The 19,896-nt window shown below is 42.7% G+C and overlaps 1 protein-coding gene across 1 annotated transcript in view; it reads right to left on the reverse strand.

Annotated features, from left to right (window-relative positions):
- Positions 1–19,896, reverse strand: part of LOC141108955 (uncharacterized) — a 108,796-nt gene that overhangs the window by 54,320 nt on the left and 34,580 nt on the right. Inside the window, exons 3-6 of the mRNA XM_073600914.1 lie at positions 9,641–10,744; positions 6,353–7,861; positions 3,869–5,332; positions 989–2,488 (exon numbers count right to left, since the gene is read on the reverse strand). Of these exons, the coding sequence (XP_073457015.1) occupies positions 989–2,488; positions 3,869–5,332; positions 6,353–7,861; positions 9,641–10,744 (5,577 nt within the window). The remainder of the gene's footprint in view (positions 1–988; positions 2,489–3,868; positions 5,333–6,352; positions 7,862–9,640; positions 10,745–19,896) is intronic.

Raw genomic sequence — 19,896 nt, forward strand, 5'->3', positions numbered from 1 at the left:
GCTTCTGTAGTAGTTGGTGTTTCTGTAGTAGTTGGCGTTTCTGTAGTAGTTGGTGCTTCAGTAGTAGTTGGTGCTTCTGTAGTAGTTGGTGCTTCTGTAGTAGTTGGTGCTTCAGTAGTAGTTGGTGCTTCTGTAGTAGTTGGTGTTTCTGTAGTAGTTGGTGCTTCTGTAGTAGTTGGTGCTTCAGTAGTAGTTGGTGCTGCAGTAGTAGTTGGTGTTTCTGTAGTATTTGGTGCTTCTGTAGTAGTTGGTGCTTCTGTAGTAGTTGGGTCTGCAGTAGTAGTTGGTGCTTCTGTAGTAGTTGGTGCTTCTGTAGTTGTTGGGTCTGCAGTAGTAGTTGGTGCTTCTGTAGTAGTTGGTGCTTCTGTAGTAGTTGGTGCTTCTGTAGTAGTTGGCTCTGCAGTAGTAGTTGGTGCTTCTGTAGCAGTTGGCTCTGCAGTAGTAGTTGGTGCTTCTGTAGTAGTTGGCTCTGCAGTAGTAGTTGGTGCTTCTGTAGTTGTTGGGTCTGCAGTAGTAGTTGGTGCTTCTGTAGTAGTTGGCGCTTCTGTAGTAGTTGGCGCTTCTGTAGTAGTTGGTGCTTCTGTAGTAGTTGGTGCTTCAGTAGTAGTTGGTGCTTCTGTAGTAGTTGGCGCTTCTGTAGTAGTTGGTGCTTCTGTAGTAGTTGGCGCTTCTGTAGTAGTTGGTGCTTCTGTAGTAGTTGGTGTTTCTGTAGTAGTTGGTGCTTCTGTAGTAGTTGGCGCTTCTGTAGTAGTTGGCGCTTCAGTAGTAGTTGGTGTTTCTGTAGTAGTTGGTGTTTCTGTAGTAGTTGGTGCTTCAGTAGTAGTTGGTGCTTCAGTAGTAGTTGGTGCTTCTGTAGTAGTTGGTGCTTCTGTAGTAGTTGGTGTTTCTGTAGTAGTTGGTGTTTCTGTAGTAGTTGGTGCTTCTGTAGTAGTTGGCGCTTCTGTAGTAGTTGGTGCTTCTGTAGTAGTTGGTGTTTCTGTAGTAGTTGGTGCTTCTGTAGTAGTTGGCGCTTCTGTAGTAGTTGGCGCTTCTGTAGTAGTTGGTGCTTCTGTAGTAGTTGGCGCTTCTGTAGTAGTTGGCGCTTCTGTAGTAGTTGGCGCTTCAGTAGTAGTTGGTGCTTCTGTAGTAGTTGGCGCTTCTGTAGTAGTTGGCGCTTCTGTAGTAGTTGGTGCTTCTGTAGTAGTTGGTTTTTCTGTAGTAGTTGGTGCTTCTGTAGTAGTTGGTGCTTCAGTAGTAGTTGGTGCTTCTGTAGTAGTTGGTGCTTCTGTAGTAGTTGGTGTTTCTGTAGTAGTTGGTGTTTCTGTAGTAGTTGGTGTTTCTGTAGTAGTTGGCGCTTCTGTAGTAGTTGGTGCTTCTGTAGTAGTTGGCGCTTCAGTAGTAGTTGGCGCTTCTGTAGTAGTTGGCGCTTCTGTAGTAGTTGGCGCTTCAGTAGTAGTTGGCGCTTCTGTAGTAGTTGGCGCTTCAGTAGTAGTTGGCGCTTCTGTAGTAGTTGGCGCTTCTGTAGTAGTTGGCGCTTCAGTAGTAGTTGGTGTTTCTGTAGTAGTTGGTGCTTCTGTAGTAGTTGGCGCTTCAGTAGTAGTTGGTGTTTCTGTAGTTGTTGGTGCTTCTGTAGTAGTTGGTGCTTCTGTAGTAGTTGGTGCTTCAGTAGTAGTTGGTGCTTCTGTAGTAGTTGGTGTTTCTGTAGTAGTTGGTGCTTCTGTAGTAGTTGGTGCTTCTGTAGTAGTTGGTGCTTCTGTAGTAGTTGGTGCTTCTGTAGTAGTTGGTGTTTCTGTAGTAGTTGGTGCTTCTGTAGTAGTTGGTGCTTCTGTAGTTGTTGGTGCTTCTGTAGTAGTTGGTGCTTCTGTAGTAGTTGGTGTTTCTGTAGTAGTTGGTGCTTCAGTAGTAGTTGGTGCTTCTGTAGTAGTTGGTGTTTCTGTAGTAGTTGGTGCTTCTGTAGTAGTTGGTGCTTCAGTACTAGTTGGTGCTTCTGTAGTAGTTGGTGCTTCTGTAGTAGTTGGTGTTTCTGTAGTAGTTGGTGCTTCTGTAGTAGTTGGTGCTTCAGTAGTAGTTGGTGCTTCTGTAGTAGTTGGTGTTTCTGTAGTAGTTGGTGCTTCAGTAGCAGTTGGTGCTTCTGTAGTAGTTGGTGTTTCTGTAGTAGTTGGTGCTTCTGTAGTAGTTGGTGTTTCTGTAGTAGTTGGTGCTTCTGTAGTAGTTGGTGCTTCTGTAGTAGTTGGTGCTTCAGTAGTAGTTGGTGTTTCTGTAGTAGTTGGTGCTTCTGTAGTAGTTGGTGCTTCTGTAGTAGTTGGTGCTTCAGTAGTAGTTGGTGCTTCTGTAGTAGTTGGTGCTTCAGTAGTAGTTGGTGCTTCTGTAGTAGTTGGCGCTTCTGTAGTAGTTGGTGCTTCTGTAGTAGTTGGCGCTTCTGTAGTAGTTGGCGCTTCTGTAGTAGTTGGTGCTTCAGTAGTATTTGGTGCTTCTGTAGTAGTTGGCGCTTCTGTAGTAGTTGGTGCTTCTGTAGTAGTTGGCGCTTCTGTAGTAGTTGGTGCTTCTGTAGTAGTTGGCGCTACAGTAGTAGTTGGTGCTTCAGTAGTAGTTGGTTTTTCTGTAGTAGTTGGTACTTCTGTAGTAGTTGGTGCTTCTGTAGTAGTTGGCGCTTCTGTAGTAGCTGGCTCTGCAGTAGTAGTTGGTGCTTCTGTAGTAGTTGGCGCTGCAGTAGTAGTTGGTGCTTCAGTAGTAGTTGGCGTTGCAGTAGTAGTTGGTGTTTCTGTAGTGATTGGGGCTGAAGTGGTAGTTGGTGCTTCTGTAGTAGTTGTTGCTTCTGTAGTAGTTGGCGCTTCTGTAGTAGTTGGTGCTTCTGTAGTAGTTGGCGCTACAGTAGTAGTTGGCCCTGCAGTAGTAGTTGGTGTTTCTGTAGTGATTGGGGCTGAAGTGGTAGTTGGCGCTTCTGTAGTAGTTGGTGCTTCTGTAGTAGTTGGCGCTTCTGTAGTAGTTGGCGCTTCTGTAGTAGTTGGTGCTTCTGTAGTAGTTGGTGCTTCAGTAGTAGTTGGTGCTTCTGTAGTAGTTGGCGCATCTGTAGTAGTAGGCGCTTCTGTAGTAGTTGGTGCTTCAGTAGTAGTTGGTGTTTCTGTAGTAGTTGGTGCTTCTGTAGTAGTTGGTGCTTCAGTAGTAGTTGGTGCTTCTGTAGTAGTTGGCGCTTCTGTAGTAGTTGGTGCTTCAGTAGTAGTTGGTGTTTCTGTAGTAGTTGGTGTTTCTGTAGTAGTTGGCGCTTCTGTAGTAGTTGGCGCTTCTGTAGTAGTTGGCGCTTCTGTAGTAGTTGGTGTTTCTGTAGTAGTTGGTGCTTCTGTAGTAGTTGGCGCTTCTGTAGTAGTTGGTGCTTCTGTAGTAGTTGGCGCTTCTGTAGTAGTTGGTGCTTCTGTAGTAGTTGGCGCTTCTGTAGTAGTTGGTGCTTCTGTAGTAGTTGGTGCTTCTGTAGTAGTTGGCGCTTCTGTAGTAGTTGGCGCTTCAGTAGTAGTTGGCGTTTCTGTAGTAGTTGGTGTTTCTGTAGTAGTTGGTGCTTCTGTAGTAGTTGGCGCTTCTGTAGTAGTTGGTGCTTCTGTAGTAATTGGTGCTTCTGTAGTAGTTGGTGTTTCTGTAGTAGTTGGTGCTTCTGTAGTAGTTGGTGCTTCAGTAGTAGTTGGTGCTTCTGTAGTAGTTCGTGTTTCTGTAGTAGTTGGTGCTTCTGTAGTAGTTGGTGCTTCAGTAGTAGTTGGTGTTTCTGTAGTAGTTGGTGCTTCTGTAGTAGTTGGCGCTTCTGTAGTAGTTGGTGCTTCTGTAGTAATTGGTGCTTCAGTAGTAGTTGGCGTTTCTGTAGTAGTTGGTGTTTCTGTAGTAGTTGGTGCTTCTGTAGTAGTTGGCGCTTCTGTAGTAGTTGGTGCTTCTGTAGTAATTGGTGCTTCTGTAGTAGTTGGTGTTTCTGTAGTAGTTGGTGCTTCTGTAGTAGTTGGTGCTTCAGTAGTAGTTGGTGCTTCTGTAGTAGTTCGTGTTTCTGTAGTAGTTGGTGCTTCTGTAGTAGTTGGTGCTTCAGTAGTAGTTGGTGTTTCTGTAGTAGTTGGTGCTTCTGTAGTAGTTGGTGCTTCTGTAGTAGTTGGTGCTTCAGTAGTAGTTGGTGTTTCTGTAGTAGTTGGTGCTTCTGTAGTAGTTGGTGCTTCAGTAGTAGTTGGTGCTTCAGTAGTAGTTGGTGTTTCTGTAGTAGTTGGTGCTTCTGTAGTAGTTGGCGCTTCTGTAGTAGTTGGTGCTTCTGTAGTAGTTGGCGCTTCTGTAGTAGTTGGTGCTTCTGTAGTAGTTGGCGCTTCTGTAGTAGTTGGCGCTTCTGTAGTAGTTGGTGCTTCTGTAGTAGTTGGTGCTTCTGTAGTAGTTGGCGCTTCTGTAGTAGTTGGTGCTTCTGTAGTAATTGGTGCTTCTGTAGTAGTTGGTGTTTCTGTAGTAGTTGGTGCTTCTGTAGTAGTTGGTGCTTCAGTAGTAGTTGGTGCTTCTGTAGTAGTTCGTGTTTCTGTAGTAGTTGGTGCTTCTGTAGTAGTTGGTGCTTCAGTAGTAGTTGGTGCTTCTGTAGTAGTTGGTGCTTCAGTAGTAGTTGGTGTTTCTGTAGTAGTTGGTGCTTCTGTAGTAGTTGGTGCTTCAGTAGTAGTTGGTGCTTCAGTAGTAGTTGGTGTTTCTGTAGTATTAGGTGCTTCTGTAGTAGTTGGTGCTTCTGTAGTAGTTGGGTCTGCAGTAGTAGTTGGTGCTTCTGTAGTAGTTGGTGCTTCTGTAGTTGTTGGGTCTGCAGTAGTAGTTGGTGCTTCTGTAGTAGTTGGTGCTTCTGTAGTAGTTGGTGCTTCTGTAGTAGTTGGCTCTGCAGTAGTAGTTGGTGCTTCTGTAGTAGTTGGCTCTGCAGTAGTAATTGGTGCTTCTGTAGTTGTTGGGTCTGCAGTAGTAGTTGGTGCTTCTGTAGTAGTTGGCGCTTCTGTAGTAGTTGGCGCTTCTGTAGTAGTTGGTGCTTCTGTAGTAGTTGGTGCTTCAGTAGTAGTTGGTGCTTCTGTAGTAGTTGGTGCTTCAGTAGTAGTTGGTGCTTCTGTAGTAGTTGGTGCTTCTGTAGTAGTTGGCGCTTCTGTAGTAGTTGGTGCTTCTGTAGTAGTTGGCGCTTCTGTAGTAGTTGGCGCTTCTGTAGTAGTTGGTGCTTCAGTAGTATTTGGTGCTTCTGTAGTAGTTGGCGCTTCTGTAGTAGTTGGTGCTTCTGTAGTAGTTGGCGCTTCTGTAGTAGTTGGTGCTTCTGTAGTAGTTGGCGCTACAGTAGTAGTTGGTGCTTCAGTAGTAGTTGGTTTTTCTGTAGTAGTTGGTGCTTCTGTAGTAGTTGGCGCTTCTGTAGTAGTTGGCTCTGCAGTAGTAGTTGGTGCTTCTGTAGTAGTTGGCGCTGCAGTAGTAGTTGGTGCTTCAGTAGTAGTTGGCGCTGCAGTAGTAGTTGGTGTTTCTGTAGTGATTGGGGCTGAAGTGGTAGTTGGTGCTTCTGTAGTAGTTGGTGCTTCTGTAGTAGTTGGCGCTTCTGTAGTAGTTGGTGCTTCTGTAGTAGTTGGCGCTACAGTAGTAGTTGGCCCTGCAGTAGTAGTTGGTGTTTCTGTAGTGATTGGGGCTGAAGTGGTAGTTGGCGCTTCTGTAGTAGTTGGTGCTTCTGTAGTAGTTGGCGCTTCTGTAGTAGTTGGCGCTTCTGTAGTAGTTGGTGCTTCTGTAGTAGTTGGTGCTTCAGTAGTAGTTGGTGCTTCTGTAGTAGTTGGCGCTTCTGTAGTAGTTGGCGCTTCTGTAGTAATTGGTGCTTCAGTAGTATTTGGTGTTTCTGTAGTAGTTGGTGCTTCTGTAGTAGTTGGTGCTTCAGTAGTAGTTGGTGCTTCTGTAGTAGTTGGCGCTTCTGTAGTAGTTGGTGCTTCAGTAGTAGTTGGTGTTTCTGTAGTAGTTGGTGTTTCTGTAGTAGTTGGCGCTTCTGTAGTAGTTGGCGCTTCTGTAGTAGTTGGCGCTTCTGTAGTAGTTGGTGTTTCTGTAGTAGTTGGTGCTTCTGTAGTAGTTGGCGCTTCTGTAGTAGTTGGTGCTTCTGTAGTAGTTGGCGCTTCTGTAGTAGTTGGTGCTTCTGTAGTAGTTGGCGCTTCTGTAGTAGTTGGTGCTTCTGTAGTAGTTGGTGCTTCTGTAGTAGTTGGCGCTTCTGTAGTAGTTGGCTCTTCAGTAGTAGTTGGCGTTTCTGTAGTAGTTGGTGTTTCTGTAGTAGTTGGCGCTTCTGTAGTAGTTGGCGCTTCTGTAGTAGTTGGTGCTTCTGTAGTAATTGGTGCTTCTGTAGTAGTTGGTGTTTCTGTAGTAGTTGGTGCTTCTGTAGTAGTTGGTGCTTCAGTAGTAGTTGGTGCTTCTGTAGTAGTTCGTGTTTCTGTAGTAGTTGGTGCTTCTGTAGTAGTTGGTGCTTCAGTAGTAGTTGGTGCTTCTGTAGTAGTTGGTGCTTCAGTAGTAGTTGGTGTTTCTGTAGTAGTTGGTGCTTCTGTAGTAGTTGGTGCTTCAGTAGTAGTTGGTGCTTCAGTAGTAGTTGGTGTTTCTGTAGTATTAGGTGCTTCTGTAGTAGTTGGTGCTTCTGTAGTAGTTGGGTCTGCAGTAGTAGTTGGTGCTTCTGTAGTAGTTGGTGCTTCTGTAGTTGTTGGGTCTGCAGTAGTAGTTGGTGCTTCTGTAGTAGTTGGTGCTTCTGTAGTAGTTGGTGCTTCTGTAGTAGTTGGCTCTGCAGTAGTAGTTGGTGCTTCTGTAGTAGTTGGCTCTGCAGTAGTAGTTGGTGCTTCTGTAGTAGTTGGCGCTTCTGTAGTAGTTGGCGCTTCTGTAGTAGTTGGTGCTTCAGTAGTAGTTGGTGTTTCTGTAGTAGTTGGTGCTTCTGTAGTAGTTGGTGCTTCAGTAGTAGTTGGTGCTTCTGTAGTAGTTGGCGCTTCTGTAGTAGTTGGTGCTTCAGTAGTAGTTGGTGTTTCTGTAGTAGTTGGTGTTTCTGTAGTAGTTGGCGCTTCTGTAGTAGTTGGCGCTTCTGTAGTAGTTGGCGCTTCTGTAGTAGTTGGTGTTTCTGTAGTAGTTGGTGCTTCTGTAGTAGTTGGCGCTTCTGTAGTAGTTGGTGCTTCTGTAGTAGTTGGCGCTTCTGTAGTAGTTGGTGCTTCTGTAGTAGTTGGCGCTTCTGTAGTAGTTGGTGCTTCTGTAGTAGTTGGTGCTTCTGTAGTAGTTGGCGCTTCTGTAGTAGTTGGCGCTTCAGTAGTAGTTGGCGTTTCTGTAGTAGTTGGTGTTTCTGTAGTAGTTGGTGCTTCTGTAGTAGTTGGCGCTTCTGTAGTAGTTGGTGCTTCTGTAGTAATTGGTGCTTCTGTAGTAGTTGGTGTTTCTGTAGTAGTTGGTGCTTCTGTAGTAGTTGGTGCTTCAGTAGTAGTTTCTGTAGTAGTTGGTGTTTCTGTAGTAGTTGGTGCTTCTGTAGTAGTTGGCGCTTCTGTAGTAGTTGGTGCTTCTGTAGTAATTGGTGCTTCTGTAGTAGTTGGTGTTTCTGTAGTAGTTGGTGCTTCTGTAGTAGTTGGTGCTTCAGTAGTAGTTGGTGCTTCTGTAGTAGTTCGTGTTTCTGTAGTAGTTGGTGCTTCTGTAGTAGTTGGTGCTTCAGTAGTAGTTGGTGCTTCTGTAGTAGTTGGTGCTTCAGTAGTAGTTGGTGCTTCTGTAGTAGTTGGTGCTTCTGTAGTAGTTGGTGCTTCAGTAGTAGTTGGTGCTTCAGTAGTAGTTGGTGTTTCTGTAGTATTAGGTGCTTCTGTAGTAGTTGGTGCTTCTGTAGTAGTTGGGTCTGCAGTAGTAGTTGGTGCTTCTGTAGTAGTTGGTGCTTCTGTAGTTGTTGGGTCTGCAGTAGTAGTTGGTGCTTCTGTAGTAGTTGGTGCTTCTGTAGTAGTTGGTGCTTCTGTAGTAGTTGGCTCTGCAGTAGTAGTTGGTGCTTCTGTAGTAGTTGGCTCTGCAGTAGTAATTGGTGCTTCTGTAGTTGTTGGGTCTGCAGTAGTAGTTGGTGCTTCTGTAGTAGTTGGCGCTTCTGTAGTAGTTGGCGCTTCTGTAGTAGTTGGTGCTTCTGTAGTAGTTGGTGCTTCAGTAGTAGTTGGTGCTTCTGTAGTAGTTGGTGCTTCAGTAGTAGTTGGTGCTTCTGTAGTAGTTGGTGCTTCTGTAGTAGTTGGCGCTTCTGTAGTAGTTGGTGCTTCTGTAGTAGTTGGCGCTTCTGTAGTAGTTGGCGCTTCTGTAGTAGTTGGTGCTTCAGTAGTATTTGGTGCTTCTGTAGTAGTTGGCGCTTCTGTAGTAGTTGGTGCTTCTGTAGTAGTTGGCGCTTCTGTAGTAGTTGGTGCTTCTGTAGTAGTTGGCGCTACAGTAGTAGTTGGTGCTTCAGTAGTAGTTGGTTTTTCTGTAGTAGTTGGTACTTCTGTAGTAGTTGGTGCTTCTGTAGTAGTTGGCGCTTCTGTAGTAGTTGGCTCTGCAGTAGTAGTTGGTGCTTCTGTAGTAGTTGGCGCTGCAGTAGTAGTTGGTGCTTCAGTAGTAGTTGGCGCTGCAGTAGTAGTTGGTGTTTCTGTAGTGATTGGGGCTGAAGTGGTAGTTGGTGCTTCTGTAGTAGTTGGTGCTTCTGTAGTAGTTGGCGCTTCTGTAGTAGTTGGTGCTTCTGTAGTAGTTGGCGCTACAGTAGTAGTTGGCCCTGCAGTAGTAGTTGGTGTTTCTGTAGTGATTGGGGCTGAAGTGGTAGTTGGCGCTTCTGTAGTAGTTGGTGCTTCTGTAGTAGTTGGCGCTTCTGTAGTAGTTGGCGCTTCTGTAGTAGTTGGTGCTTCTGTAGTAGTTGGTGCTTCAGTAGTAGTTGGTGCTTCTGTAGTAGTTGGCGCTTCTGTAGTAGTTGGCGCTTCTGTAGTAGTTGGTGCTTCAGTAGTAGTTGGTGTTTCTGTAGTAGTTGGTGCTTCTGTAGTAGTTGGTGCTTCAGTAGTAGTTGGTGCTTCTGTAGTAGTTGGCGCTTCTGTAGTAGTTGGTGCTTCAGTAGTAGTTGGTGTTTCTGTAGTAGTTGGTGTTTCTGTAGTAGTTGGCGCTTCTGTAGTAGTTGGCGCTTCTGTAGTAGTTGGCGCTTCTGTAGTAGTTGGTGTTTCTGTAGTAGTTGGTGCTTCTGTAGTAGTTGGCGCTTCTGTAGTAGTTGGTGCTTCTGTAGTAGTTGGCGCTTCTGTAGTAGTTGGTGCTTCTGTAGTAGTTGGCGCTTCTGTAGTAGTTGGTGCTTCTGTAGTAGTTGGTGCTTCTGTAGTAGTTGGCGCTTCTGTAGTAGTTGGCGCTTCAGTAGTAGTTGGCGTTTCTGTAGTAGTTGGTGTTTCTGTAGTAGTTGGCGCTTCTGTAGTAGTTGGCGCTTCTGTAGTAGTTGGTGCTTCTGTAGTAATTGGTGCTTCTGTAGTAGTTGGTGTTTCTGTAGTAGTTGGTGCTTCTGTAGTAGTTGGTGCTTCAGTAGTAGTTGGTGCTTCTGTAGTAGTTCGTGTTTCTGTAGTAGTTGGTGCTTCTGTAGTAGTTGGTGCTTCAGTAGTAGTTGGTGCTTCTGTAGTAGTTGGTGCTTCAGTAGTAGTTGGTGTTTCTGTAGTAGTTGGTGCTTCTGTAGTAGTTGGTGCTTCAGTAGTAGTTGGTGCTTCAGTAGTAGTTGGTGTTTCTGTAGTATTAGGTGCTTCTGTAGTAGTTGGTGCTTCTGTAGTAGTTGGGTCTGCAGTAGTAGTTGGTGCTTCTGTAGTAGTTGGTGCTTCTGTAGTTGTTGGGTCTGCAGTAGTAGTTGGTGCTTCTGTAGTAGTTGGTGCTTCTGTAGTAGTTGGTGCTTCTGTAGTAGTTGGCTCTGCAGTAGTAGTTGGTGCTTCTGTAGTAGTTGGCTCTGCAGTAGTAATTGGTGCTTCTGTAGTTGTTGGGTCTGCAGTAGTAGTTGGTGCTTCTGTAGTAGTTGGCGCTTCTGTAGTAGTTGGCGCTTCTGTAGTAGTTGGTGCTTCTGTAGTAGTTGATGCTTCAGTAGTAGTTGGCGCTTCTGTAGTAGTTGGTGCTTCTGTAGTAGTTGGCGCTACAGTAGTAGTTGGTGCTTCAGTAGTAGTTGGTGCTTCTGTAGTAGTTGGTGCTTCTGTAGTAGTTGGTGTTTCTGTAGTAGTTGGTGCTTCTGTAGTAGTTGGTGCTTCAGTAGTAGTTGGTGTTTCTGTAGTAGTTGGTGCTTCTGTAGTAGTTGGTGCTTCTGTAGTAGTTGGTGTTTCTGTAGTAGTTGGTGCTTCTGTAGTAGTTGGTGTTTCTGTAGTAGTTGGTGCTTCTGTAGTAGTTGGTGCTTCTGTAGTAGTTGGTGTTTCTGTAGTAGTTGGTGCTTCTGTAGTAGTTGGTGTTTCTGTAGTAGTTGGTGCTTCAGTAGTAGTTGGCGCTTCTGTAGTAGTTGGTGTTTCTGTAGTAGTTGGTGCTTCTGTAGTAGTTGGTGTTTCTGTAGTAGTTGGTGCTTCAGTAGTAGTTGGTGCTTCTGTAGTAGTTGGTGCTTCTGTAGTAGTTGGTGTTTCTGTAGTAGTTGGTGCTTCTGTAGTAGTTGGTGTTTCTGTAGTAGGTTGTGCTTCTGTAGTAGTTGGTGCTTCTGTAGTAGTTGGTGTTTCTGTAGTAGTTGGTGTTTCTGTAGTTGTTGGTGCTTCTGTAGTAGTTGGTGTTTCTGTAGTAGTTGGTGTTTCTGTAGTAGTTGGCTCTGCTGTAGTAGTTGGTGTTTCTGTAGTAGTTGGCTCTGCTGTAGTAGTTGGTGTTTCTGTAGTAGTTGTTGCTTCTGTAGTAGTTGGAGCTGCAGTTGGAATTGGTGTTGCTGTAGTGGTTGAAGCTGCAATGTATTGAAGTGAAAGAAAAAAAATAATCATGTAATGCAAAACCATAATCTTATTTAAGAATTTAAGGATAATCCTCTGTGTATATGAGTTGAAAGGGTCAGTCCCATCAAAAATGAAATCTTAGTTATAGATGTTTAATATGTTTTGGATCTTCAAACAAAAACCTCCCTCTCATCCTGATCTATCTATCTATCTATCTATCTATCTATCTATCTATCTATCTATCTATCTATCTATCTATCTATCTATCTATCTATCTATCTATCTATCTATCTATCTATCTATCTATCTATCTATCTATCTATCTATTTATATCTATATATATATCTATATCTAGTATATACTCTATATATTGTATTTATTTTTTTCTCCACATTACAAAATAAGGTAATAAGCAAACTTTTAGTTAGTTGATATCTTGCACACTCGGCAGAACATTTATACATTTGCATATGTGACATTCCCAAGACATTTACTGCACCAGAAATATAAAGTAAATGTTTTCTGAATGTCCTATTCAATGTTCTGTAAATAGAGGTGTGTCTGCTCAATCATACAGACAGGCTTACTATTATACAGAGGTAGAGACTTTTAATTTAGCAAATTAATTCTCACTTTGTGAATAAAGTGATCCATTGTTCTCTTCAATCAGGTGCAACACAAATCCCTTTTTCTTTTATTTAAATTTTGCACATGGTTGGGTATTTAACATGAGCGATAATGTATTATATTCTTTAAAGGGTCCATGTATATTGATGTTGCATGCCTTTACTGCAGTCATTCCACTACTTTAAAAAAAATAACACTTCCTATTTATAAAGTACAACAGTGTGCTTTAAAAATGTGTACTAAGCCTGGTCACGTGACCCACCAAAGTCAAGTGACAGGCCCTTCCTCCAATCATAGAGTCTCCCTGCAGCACTATTTAAAAGAAAATGAATTGGGTGGCAGTGATGACCATGCTCCCATATAAGGCCTCACACATCTGTATGTCTCACCACTGGGGATTAGTGCATTTTATATCATTCTTACGATATATGAGACATGGAAAATAATAAGTATTGGATGGTGGCTGCAATAAACCAGATATGCTCTCAAAGAATTTCTGGTACTTTAATTGTAAAAAAAGTGATAAAAACAGTACAATTGTTGCATGGTTATGTAAATGTTACCACACCGGCTGCGGAGCTGACTGGGGCACTGATGAGTTGAAGTGTCAGACCAGGAGGATCCAATGGTGGGATGCCGACGTAGAATGCCACGGTGCTGACTGGACTGCACAAGCCAGCTTTAACCTAAAATTGCCACGGTGCTGGCTGGATCAGTGTGTGGGGTGCCAGGCCCGCAGGCAAACAAGGATGGTGTCACTGATGCTGGCAATGTGGATGCTCCCATGGCTGACTGTATCCAAGGAAGAGACGCCGAGGAAGGCGTTACCGAGGTCCAGACCTGAAGTGACGTGTCCAAGGAAGCAGACGCGGCCAGCGTGGAATGCAAAAGTCCCTGTTGCCGTGACTACCGGTTTTGTGCACAAGCGCTTTGTCAAGTCACGTGATTATTGGCTAACAGAAGCTTATATACCCAGCGTGGGGGCGGGACGGGGCAGAGATTGAGATTAAGAAAGGTCTAGACCAATTAACCTTATCAGAGCTCCTGTCCTTGGAAACTGTTAAGTGTCACTTAGATTAAAAGTTATAATATATATATATATATATATATATATATATATATATATATATATATATATATATAAATATACATACCTAAATAATAACTATATTCATACTTATAGACATAAAACCATCTAAACAATAGCAATCCATGATATGTTGTATTATCAATATATATAAAAAAATATATAAAACATTTTTTTGGACCTTGTTCTCTCACATAAGAGTGATACCATTACCAGTAAGACCGCGTACACACGGGCGGACTTTTCGACCGGACTGGTCCAACAGACTTTCCAGCGGACTTTCGACGGACTTCCCATGAACTTTTTAATGAACGGACTTGCCTACACACGATCACACCAAAGTCCGATGGATTCGTACGTGATGACGTACACCGGACTAAAATAAGGAAGTTGATAGCCAGGAGCCAATAGCTGCCCTAGCGTGGGTTTTTGTTCGTCGAACTAGCATACAGACGAGCGGATTTCTGGGTCCCGCGGAGTTACGACATAAAGATTTGAAGCATGTTCCAAATCTAAAGTCCGTCAGATTTGTGACTGTAAAAATCTGCAGAAGGTCCGTTGAAGCCCATACACGATCGGATTTGGTCCGTCGGCGTCCGTTGAACAAGTCCGGTCGAAAAGTCAGACCATGTGTACGCTGCATAAGAATCACACCAAACCCACTTGTGGCAATTCCTATCTCCATCATTCCAGCTGTCACCATCCAGCTTGCATAAGGATTATTCCTGGAGGACAATTCAATAGGTTGCTCAGAAATCGTACCAAAATGGAGGACAATTATACACAGGGAGCTTTGATGTCCAAAAAATGTGAAGACAAAGGATATCCTTCTGCTATGGTGAAAGAAGTATTTGATAAAAATGTAAACCCCCAGCATATTACAAAGGATGGGAACAGTCCAAAAGATAAGACTAATGTAATAAGATTTATAAGTACATTTAATGATGAATACAAGTCCATTTCAAAAATTTTAAATAAACATTATGGCATTTTAACCCCTTCTGCCCTGGAAGGATTTGCCTCCTTAATGACCAGGCCATTTTTTTGCGATACAGCACTGCTTTGCTTTAACTGACAATTGCGCGGTCATGCGAAGTTGTACTCAAACAAAATTGATGCCCTTTTTTTCCCACAAATAGAGCTTTCTTTTGGTGGTATTTGATCACCTCTGTTGTTTTTATTTTTTGAGCTATAAACAAAAAATAGTGACAATTTTGAAAAAATTTTTTTTTTTAACTTTCTGCGATAATACAGATCCAAAAAAATATATAAAAAACAAATGTATTTATCAGTTTAGGTCAATATGTATTCTTCCACATATTTTTGGTAAAAAAAAATCACAATAGGCATATATTGATTGGTTTGCGCAAAAGTTATCGCATCTACAAACTATGGGATAGATTTAAGGACTTTTATTTATTTTTTATTATTTTTACTGGTAATGGCGGTGATCTGTGATTTTTAGCGGGACTGAGACATTGCAGCGGACAAATCTGACCCTAAATTATACTTTTTGGGGACCAGTGACATTATTACATTGATCAGTGCTATAAAAATGCACTGATCAATGTATATATGACACTGGTGGGGAAGAGGTTAACACTAGGGGGTGATCAAGGGGTTAAATATGTTCCCTCAGCATGTTCTAACTGTAGGGGGGGATGGGCTGCCTGGGACATGATAGGGATTGCTGTTCCTGATCACTGGTAATCACTGGATCTGTGAGATGTCCCCTGTCAGAACAGGGATCCACCTTGTGTACAGCGATCGCGGATGGCCAGCAGACATCATGTCCGCCGGACCCGCATGTCCACAATCTCACATGTACGGACCAAAGTACGGGTATGTCGGTTCACGCAGGAGAGCCGACCTGCTGCCATATAAGTACGGCGACTGGTCGGGAAGTGGTTAAAGTTGGATCAGAGATTGGCTCCCATACTAACTTCGGCCCCCCAAGTCACATTTAGGTTGGCTCGCACATTGAAAAACATCTTACCCCCAGTAAGTTATGCATGACAAATAAAAAACCCCATTATGATATTAGATCTTATTTTGATAACAGAGTTGGTATTTCTTACATGCCGCAACAGAGGGGATGTCTTACATGCTAACCTATCCCTCATGGACGAGCGGAAATAAGTGACAATAAAGGTAAAATATGCCACATCAAACAATTTATCACATGCTCTACGGAGTTTGTCATCTATGTTCTGCAGTGCCCCTGCAGCCTACTTTATGTAGAACGCACCATGCGCACTTTGCATAGGCGCATAGGTGAGCACCACAGATTCATATTCAAGGGCTGTGATAAGCATAGTGTGCCTCGCCATTTCCTCCAGGCACACAATAAAAACTTTAGAAGCTTGGAGGTGATGGCGATTGGGGCCATTCCCAAAGGTACTCTAACTGATAATGCAAGTTTTTCTCTTCTATGAAGGCGAGAAGTGTTTTGGATTTATAATTTTGGCTCTTTGTCACCCAATGGGTCGAATGAGGACCTAGAAGTACACAATGTTGTCTGAACTAATGGTGTATTGTCTTGCCAGATATACTTTACTTTGCCTTTTATATATCCTTTTTGATCTCCTTGGTATTTTTTTAGCATTTTTTTATACATGCATATATGTATATATACTTATGTATGTATACATATGCACATCATTTATCATTTATCAGAATTTGTTGTTTCATTTTTATTTTTATTTAATTTATTATTATTTTTTATGTATACTTCATATAACATCTAATATATTAATTAATTAATATATATATATATATATATATATATATATATATCTATATATATATATATATATATATATATAGATATATATATATATATATATATATATATATATATATATTGTAACTTTTAATCTAAGTGACACTTAACAGTTTCCAAGTTTTTAATGGACAGGGGCTCTGATGGGTTAATTGGTCTAGACCTTTCTCAATCTCTGCCCCGTTCCGCCCCCACACTGGGTATTTAAGCTTCTTTTATCCGATAATCACATTACTTGACAAAACGCATACACACAAAACCAGTAGTTATGGCAACAGGGACGCTTGCGTTCTACGCTGGCCGCGTCTGCTTCCTTGGACACATCACTTCTGGTCTGGACCTCTGTGACGCCATCCTCCTTGCTGTTCACCATGGCATCTCTTCCTTGGGAGCATCCACATTGCCAGCGTCAGTGACACCATCCTTGTTTGCTGGCGGCCCACACACTGATTCGGCCTTAAAGCTGGCTGGTGCAGTCCAGCCAGCACCGTGGCATTCTAGGTCGGCATCCCACCATAAGATCCTCATGGTCTGACACTTCAACTCATCAGTGCCCCAGTCAGCTTTGCAGCCGGTGTGGTAGCGTTAACATAACCATGCAACAATTGTACTGTTTTTATCACCTTTTTTTACAATTAAAGTACCAGCAATTCTTTGAGAGCATATGTGGTTTATTGCAGCCACCATCCAATACTTAAGTCCAGCTTCTGAACGCTGTCCAACCCACACTATCTTTAGTATTTCAGCATCCAATCCCATGCTATTAGACAGCGGCATGGTTCAGCTGTGTTTACATTACACTTGGGTGAATCGTCCGTCATCAGCGCCTGGAACTCTTTTCTTTATGGAAAATAATAAGATGTCAGAAAGTATACAAAGAAAAGGTTTGATTGCACTTCATCTTACGTACATTGGGCCGTCACCAACACTGGAGAAAATATTGAACCTGTAAAGAGAAACATTTGTTAGCTTTTGATTCTTAGCATTACAGTTTGATTTAAAGTCTTTTTTAGCCACATAGAATTTCTACCAGTTTGAAGTTTATTCCAAATAGCTTGTAATATCCTGCAATTTAAAGAATAAAAATTAATTGTTATGCTATCACTTTGAATGTATTTTGGTTTATGCTTGCATGATCAAACCTAAAATAAAAAACATGTCATACTTACCTGCTCTGTGCAATAGTTTTGCATAGAGCAGCCCCGATCCTCATCTTTTCGGATCCCCTGGCAGTGCTCCTGGCTCTTCCCTGCCACTAAGTGCCCCATAGCCACTTCCCATGGAAGCACTCGTGCGTGCTAGCTCCCATGCTGGGCTGTTAAAGTCTATTTAGACACACAGCCCAGCTCGGGCCGCTCTATGCTCACAGATTTTGACTGGCAGCAGCAGGAGCCAATGGCTCGCTGTGCTCTCAGTCAAGCCTATGAGAGCCAGGAGAGGGGAAAAGAGCTGCTGCAGAGTGCACAGCGCTAGACCAGGCTCATGTGAGTATTTTGGGGGGGCTGTGGGGGGATCTGTACGTAAAAGTTTTTAACTTTAATGCATAGAATGCATTAAGGTGAAAAACCTTTTACCTTTATTATTATTATTATTATTATTATTATACAGGATTTATATAGCACTGACAGTTTACGCAGCACTTTACAACATGAGGGTAGACAGTACAATGACAATACTCTTTAAAGTGATGGTAAAGGCTCATTTTTTTTTTTTTTTTAATAACAACCATGTTATACTTATCTGCTCTATGCAGTTGGTTTTGCACAGAGCAGCCCGAATCGTCCTCTTCTCGGGTTCCTCTTCGCTGCTCCTAGCCCCTCCCTCCTTTGAGTGCCCCTCAGCCAGCAGCTTGCTGTGGGGGCACCCGAGCCGTCTTTTGGCTATAGCATGGGCATGAAGTGGTTAAATAGGAGGAGATCACATTTTACTAGATGATATAGGCTGTACACAACATACAAATAAATTTGCATGGCTGTGTGGAGCTTCAAGTCCTTTCTGCCACAGCAGCACATGGACTTGTAGTTCTCAATGGAACACAAGTGCGATAATCATCACATTCATAGTGCATTAACACTTCCTTCAGCTCTTCACCTGAAGGTCTGTACCTCGATACGAAGATAAAGCTGGAGGAAGAATTTGCAGGAGTATATGCAAAAAAATAATAAATGCACATTTTTTTTTCCTTTGCAAATATATGTGCATTTATTCTTTTTCCTTTAAAGGTAGGCTTAGATACTAAATATATCTCTCTATAGCAAACCAACCCCTGAAGAAGACCACATGGGTTGAAACGTGTTGGGGCATTATCACAACAGACCAATGATATGTGATGCTGTAACTTTGTGTTTACTTTCTGTAAATGTGGAATGTTTTTGTTATCCCCCAACTAGGGCATATTTTTTGATATGGCAACATGCTATTGACCTCACATGTTTCCAAATAAAATATTTTTATATAATTCCTTTTTTGAATTGCTCGTATTGCTGTTTTAAAGCCCCCCTGGGGGAATTTTCCCATGTTACACAATTTGTTTTGGGGTGTGCAGCCACTGTACCTCTCCTGTATGTGTCTTCCCTTTGCACATTTCTTTCCTCTGCAAATATATGTGCATTTATTCTTTTTCTTTTAAAGGTAGGCTTATGCCCTGTACACACGGTCGGACATTGATCGGACATTCCGACAACAAAATCCATGGATTTTTTCCGACAGATGTTGGCTCAAAGTTGTTTTGCATACACACGGTCGCACAAACTTGACGGAAAATCCGATCGTTCTGAACGCGGTGAAGTAAAACACGTACGTCGGGACTATAAACGGGGCAGTAGCCAATAGCTTTCGTCTCTTAATTTATTCTGAGCATGCGTGGCACTTTGTGCATCGGATTTGTGTACACATGATTGGAATTTCCGACAATGGATTTTGTTGTCGAAAAATTTTATAGCCTGCTCTCAAACTTTGTGTGTCGGAAATTCCGATGAAAAATGTGTGATGGAGCCTATCACACATTTTCCATCGGAAAAATCCGACCGTGTATACAGGGCATTAGTCTTCTGGAATTGTCTCCACTCGTGTCCTCTTCAAGCCCCACCTCTTAAGCCTTTCAGAATCCACCTCCAAATGTATCTAAGACTCTAGATGATTTCCTGACAGCAGCATAAAGGACATTTGTAACCGCATGGTATCAATTTGTAAATTGCTCTATAAAACTTTTATTGCCTGTAAGGCAAGACTTCTCTACTTCAGTGATGTGTAGGTTTGTTGAATTAAAGGCTTTATGGAATTAAATGCACACCTTTTTAAAGTGTATTTTTTTTCCTTTTTTTGTTTTCAATAGAGTTGAGAAGGATTAGAACAGCTTTTTTCTCTGCTATCCAGAGTTCTAATAGAGCAAAAGCTGTACTAAAAAAGATAGTTCCTCTAAGAGCCCTTGCACACTGGGGCGGTTTGCAGGCGCTATTGCGCTAATAATAGCGCCTGCAAACCGACCTGAAAGTGCCGCTGCTGTGTATCCAGTGTGAAAGCCCCGAGGGCTTTCACACTGGAGCGGTGCACTGGCAGGACGGTAAAAAAAAGTCCTGCCAGCAGCATCTTCGGAGCGGTGAAGGAGCGGAGTGTATACCGCTCCTTTACCGCTCCTGCCCATTGAAATCAATGGGACGGCGCGGCTATACCGCCAGCAAAGCGCCTCTGCAGAGGCGCTTTGCGGTGGTATTTAACCCTTTCTCGGCCGCTAGCGGGGGGTAAAACTGCCCCGCTAGCGGCCGAATACCGACGGTAAAACACCGCTAATAATAGCGGCGTTTTACCGCCGACGCCGACGCCGCCCCCGTCCCAGTGTGCAAGGGCTCTAATAATTCCAAATAAAAGTGTGCTAATGCAGGATTCTTCAGTCATCACTTGCATTAAATATAATAGAACTTTTACAAATCTCACCAGTATTGTGTATTGCCAGTGTTCCTTTTGCAGACAGCGGTATGCCAATGTCCAAATAACAACCTGTCATTGAAAGTTCTGGCTTGATGTGCACTTTAAAGAGCTAGTCCACCTAAACTAATGTCTCGGTTTTTGGTAGATACTGGAAAATTAACCACCTGACTGTTCCTTATATCTTGAGAGCTTTTTAATAAAGCTTGAAAAGCTGGAACACACAAAGGTTGTCATAGATGCCCAAAACACCTAGGTGAAACAAAACAGAGTAAGGAATCAGAGCAAGAAGATCTCATTATTGTAGTACCCAAGATGCTTGTATACATAGCAGCTGAATAAACCAGTAGACTCCACCTATAAATAGGTGACTTTGAATGTGGCATGGTTGTTGGTGCCAAACGAGCTTGTCTGAGTATTTCAAAAACTGCTGATCTACTCGAATTTTCACGCACAACCTAAGGTTTCTAAGGTTTACAGAGAATGGTCTGAAAAAGAGAAAATATCTAGTGAGCAGCAGTTGTGTGGAGGAAAATACCTTGTTGATGTCAGATGTTAGAGGAGAATAGGTAGGTTTGAGATGATAGAAAGGCAACAGTAACTCAAATAACCACTTGTTACAACCAAGGTATGCAGAATACCATCTCTGTTTGCCA

Source organism: Aquarana catesbeiana, linkage group LG09, assembly GCF_042186555.1.
Source record: "Aquarana catesbeiana isolate 2022-GZ linkage group LG09, ASM4218655v1, whole genome shotgun sequence".
Lineage (NCBI taxonomy): Eukaryota > Metazoa > Chordata > Amphibia > Anura > Ranidae > Aquarana > Aquarana catesbeiana.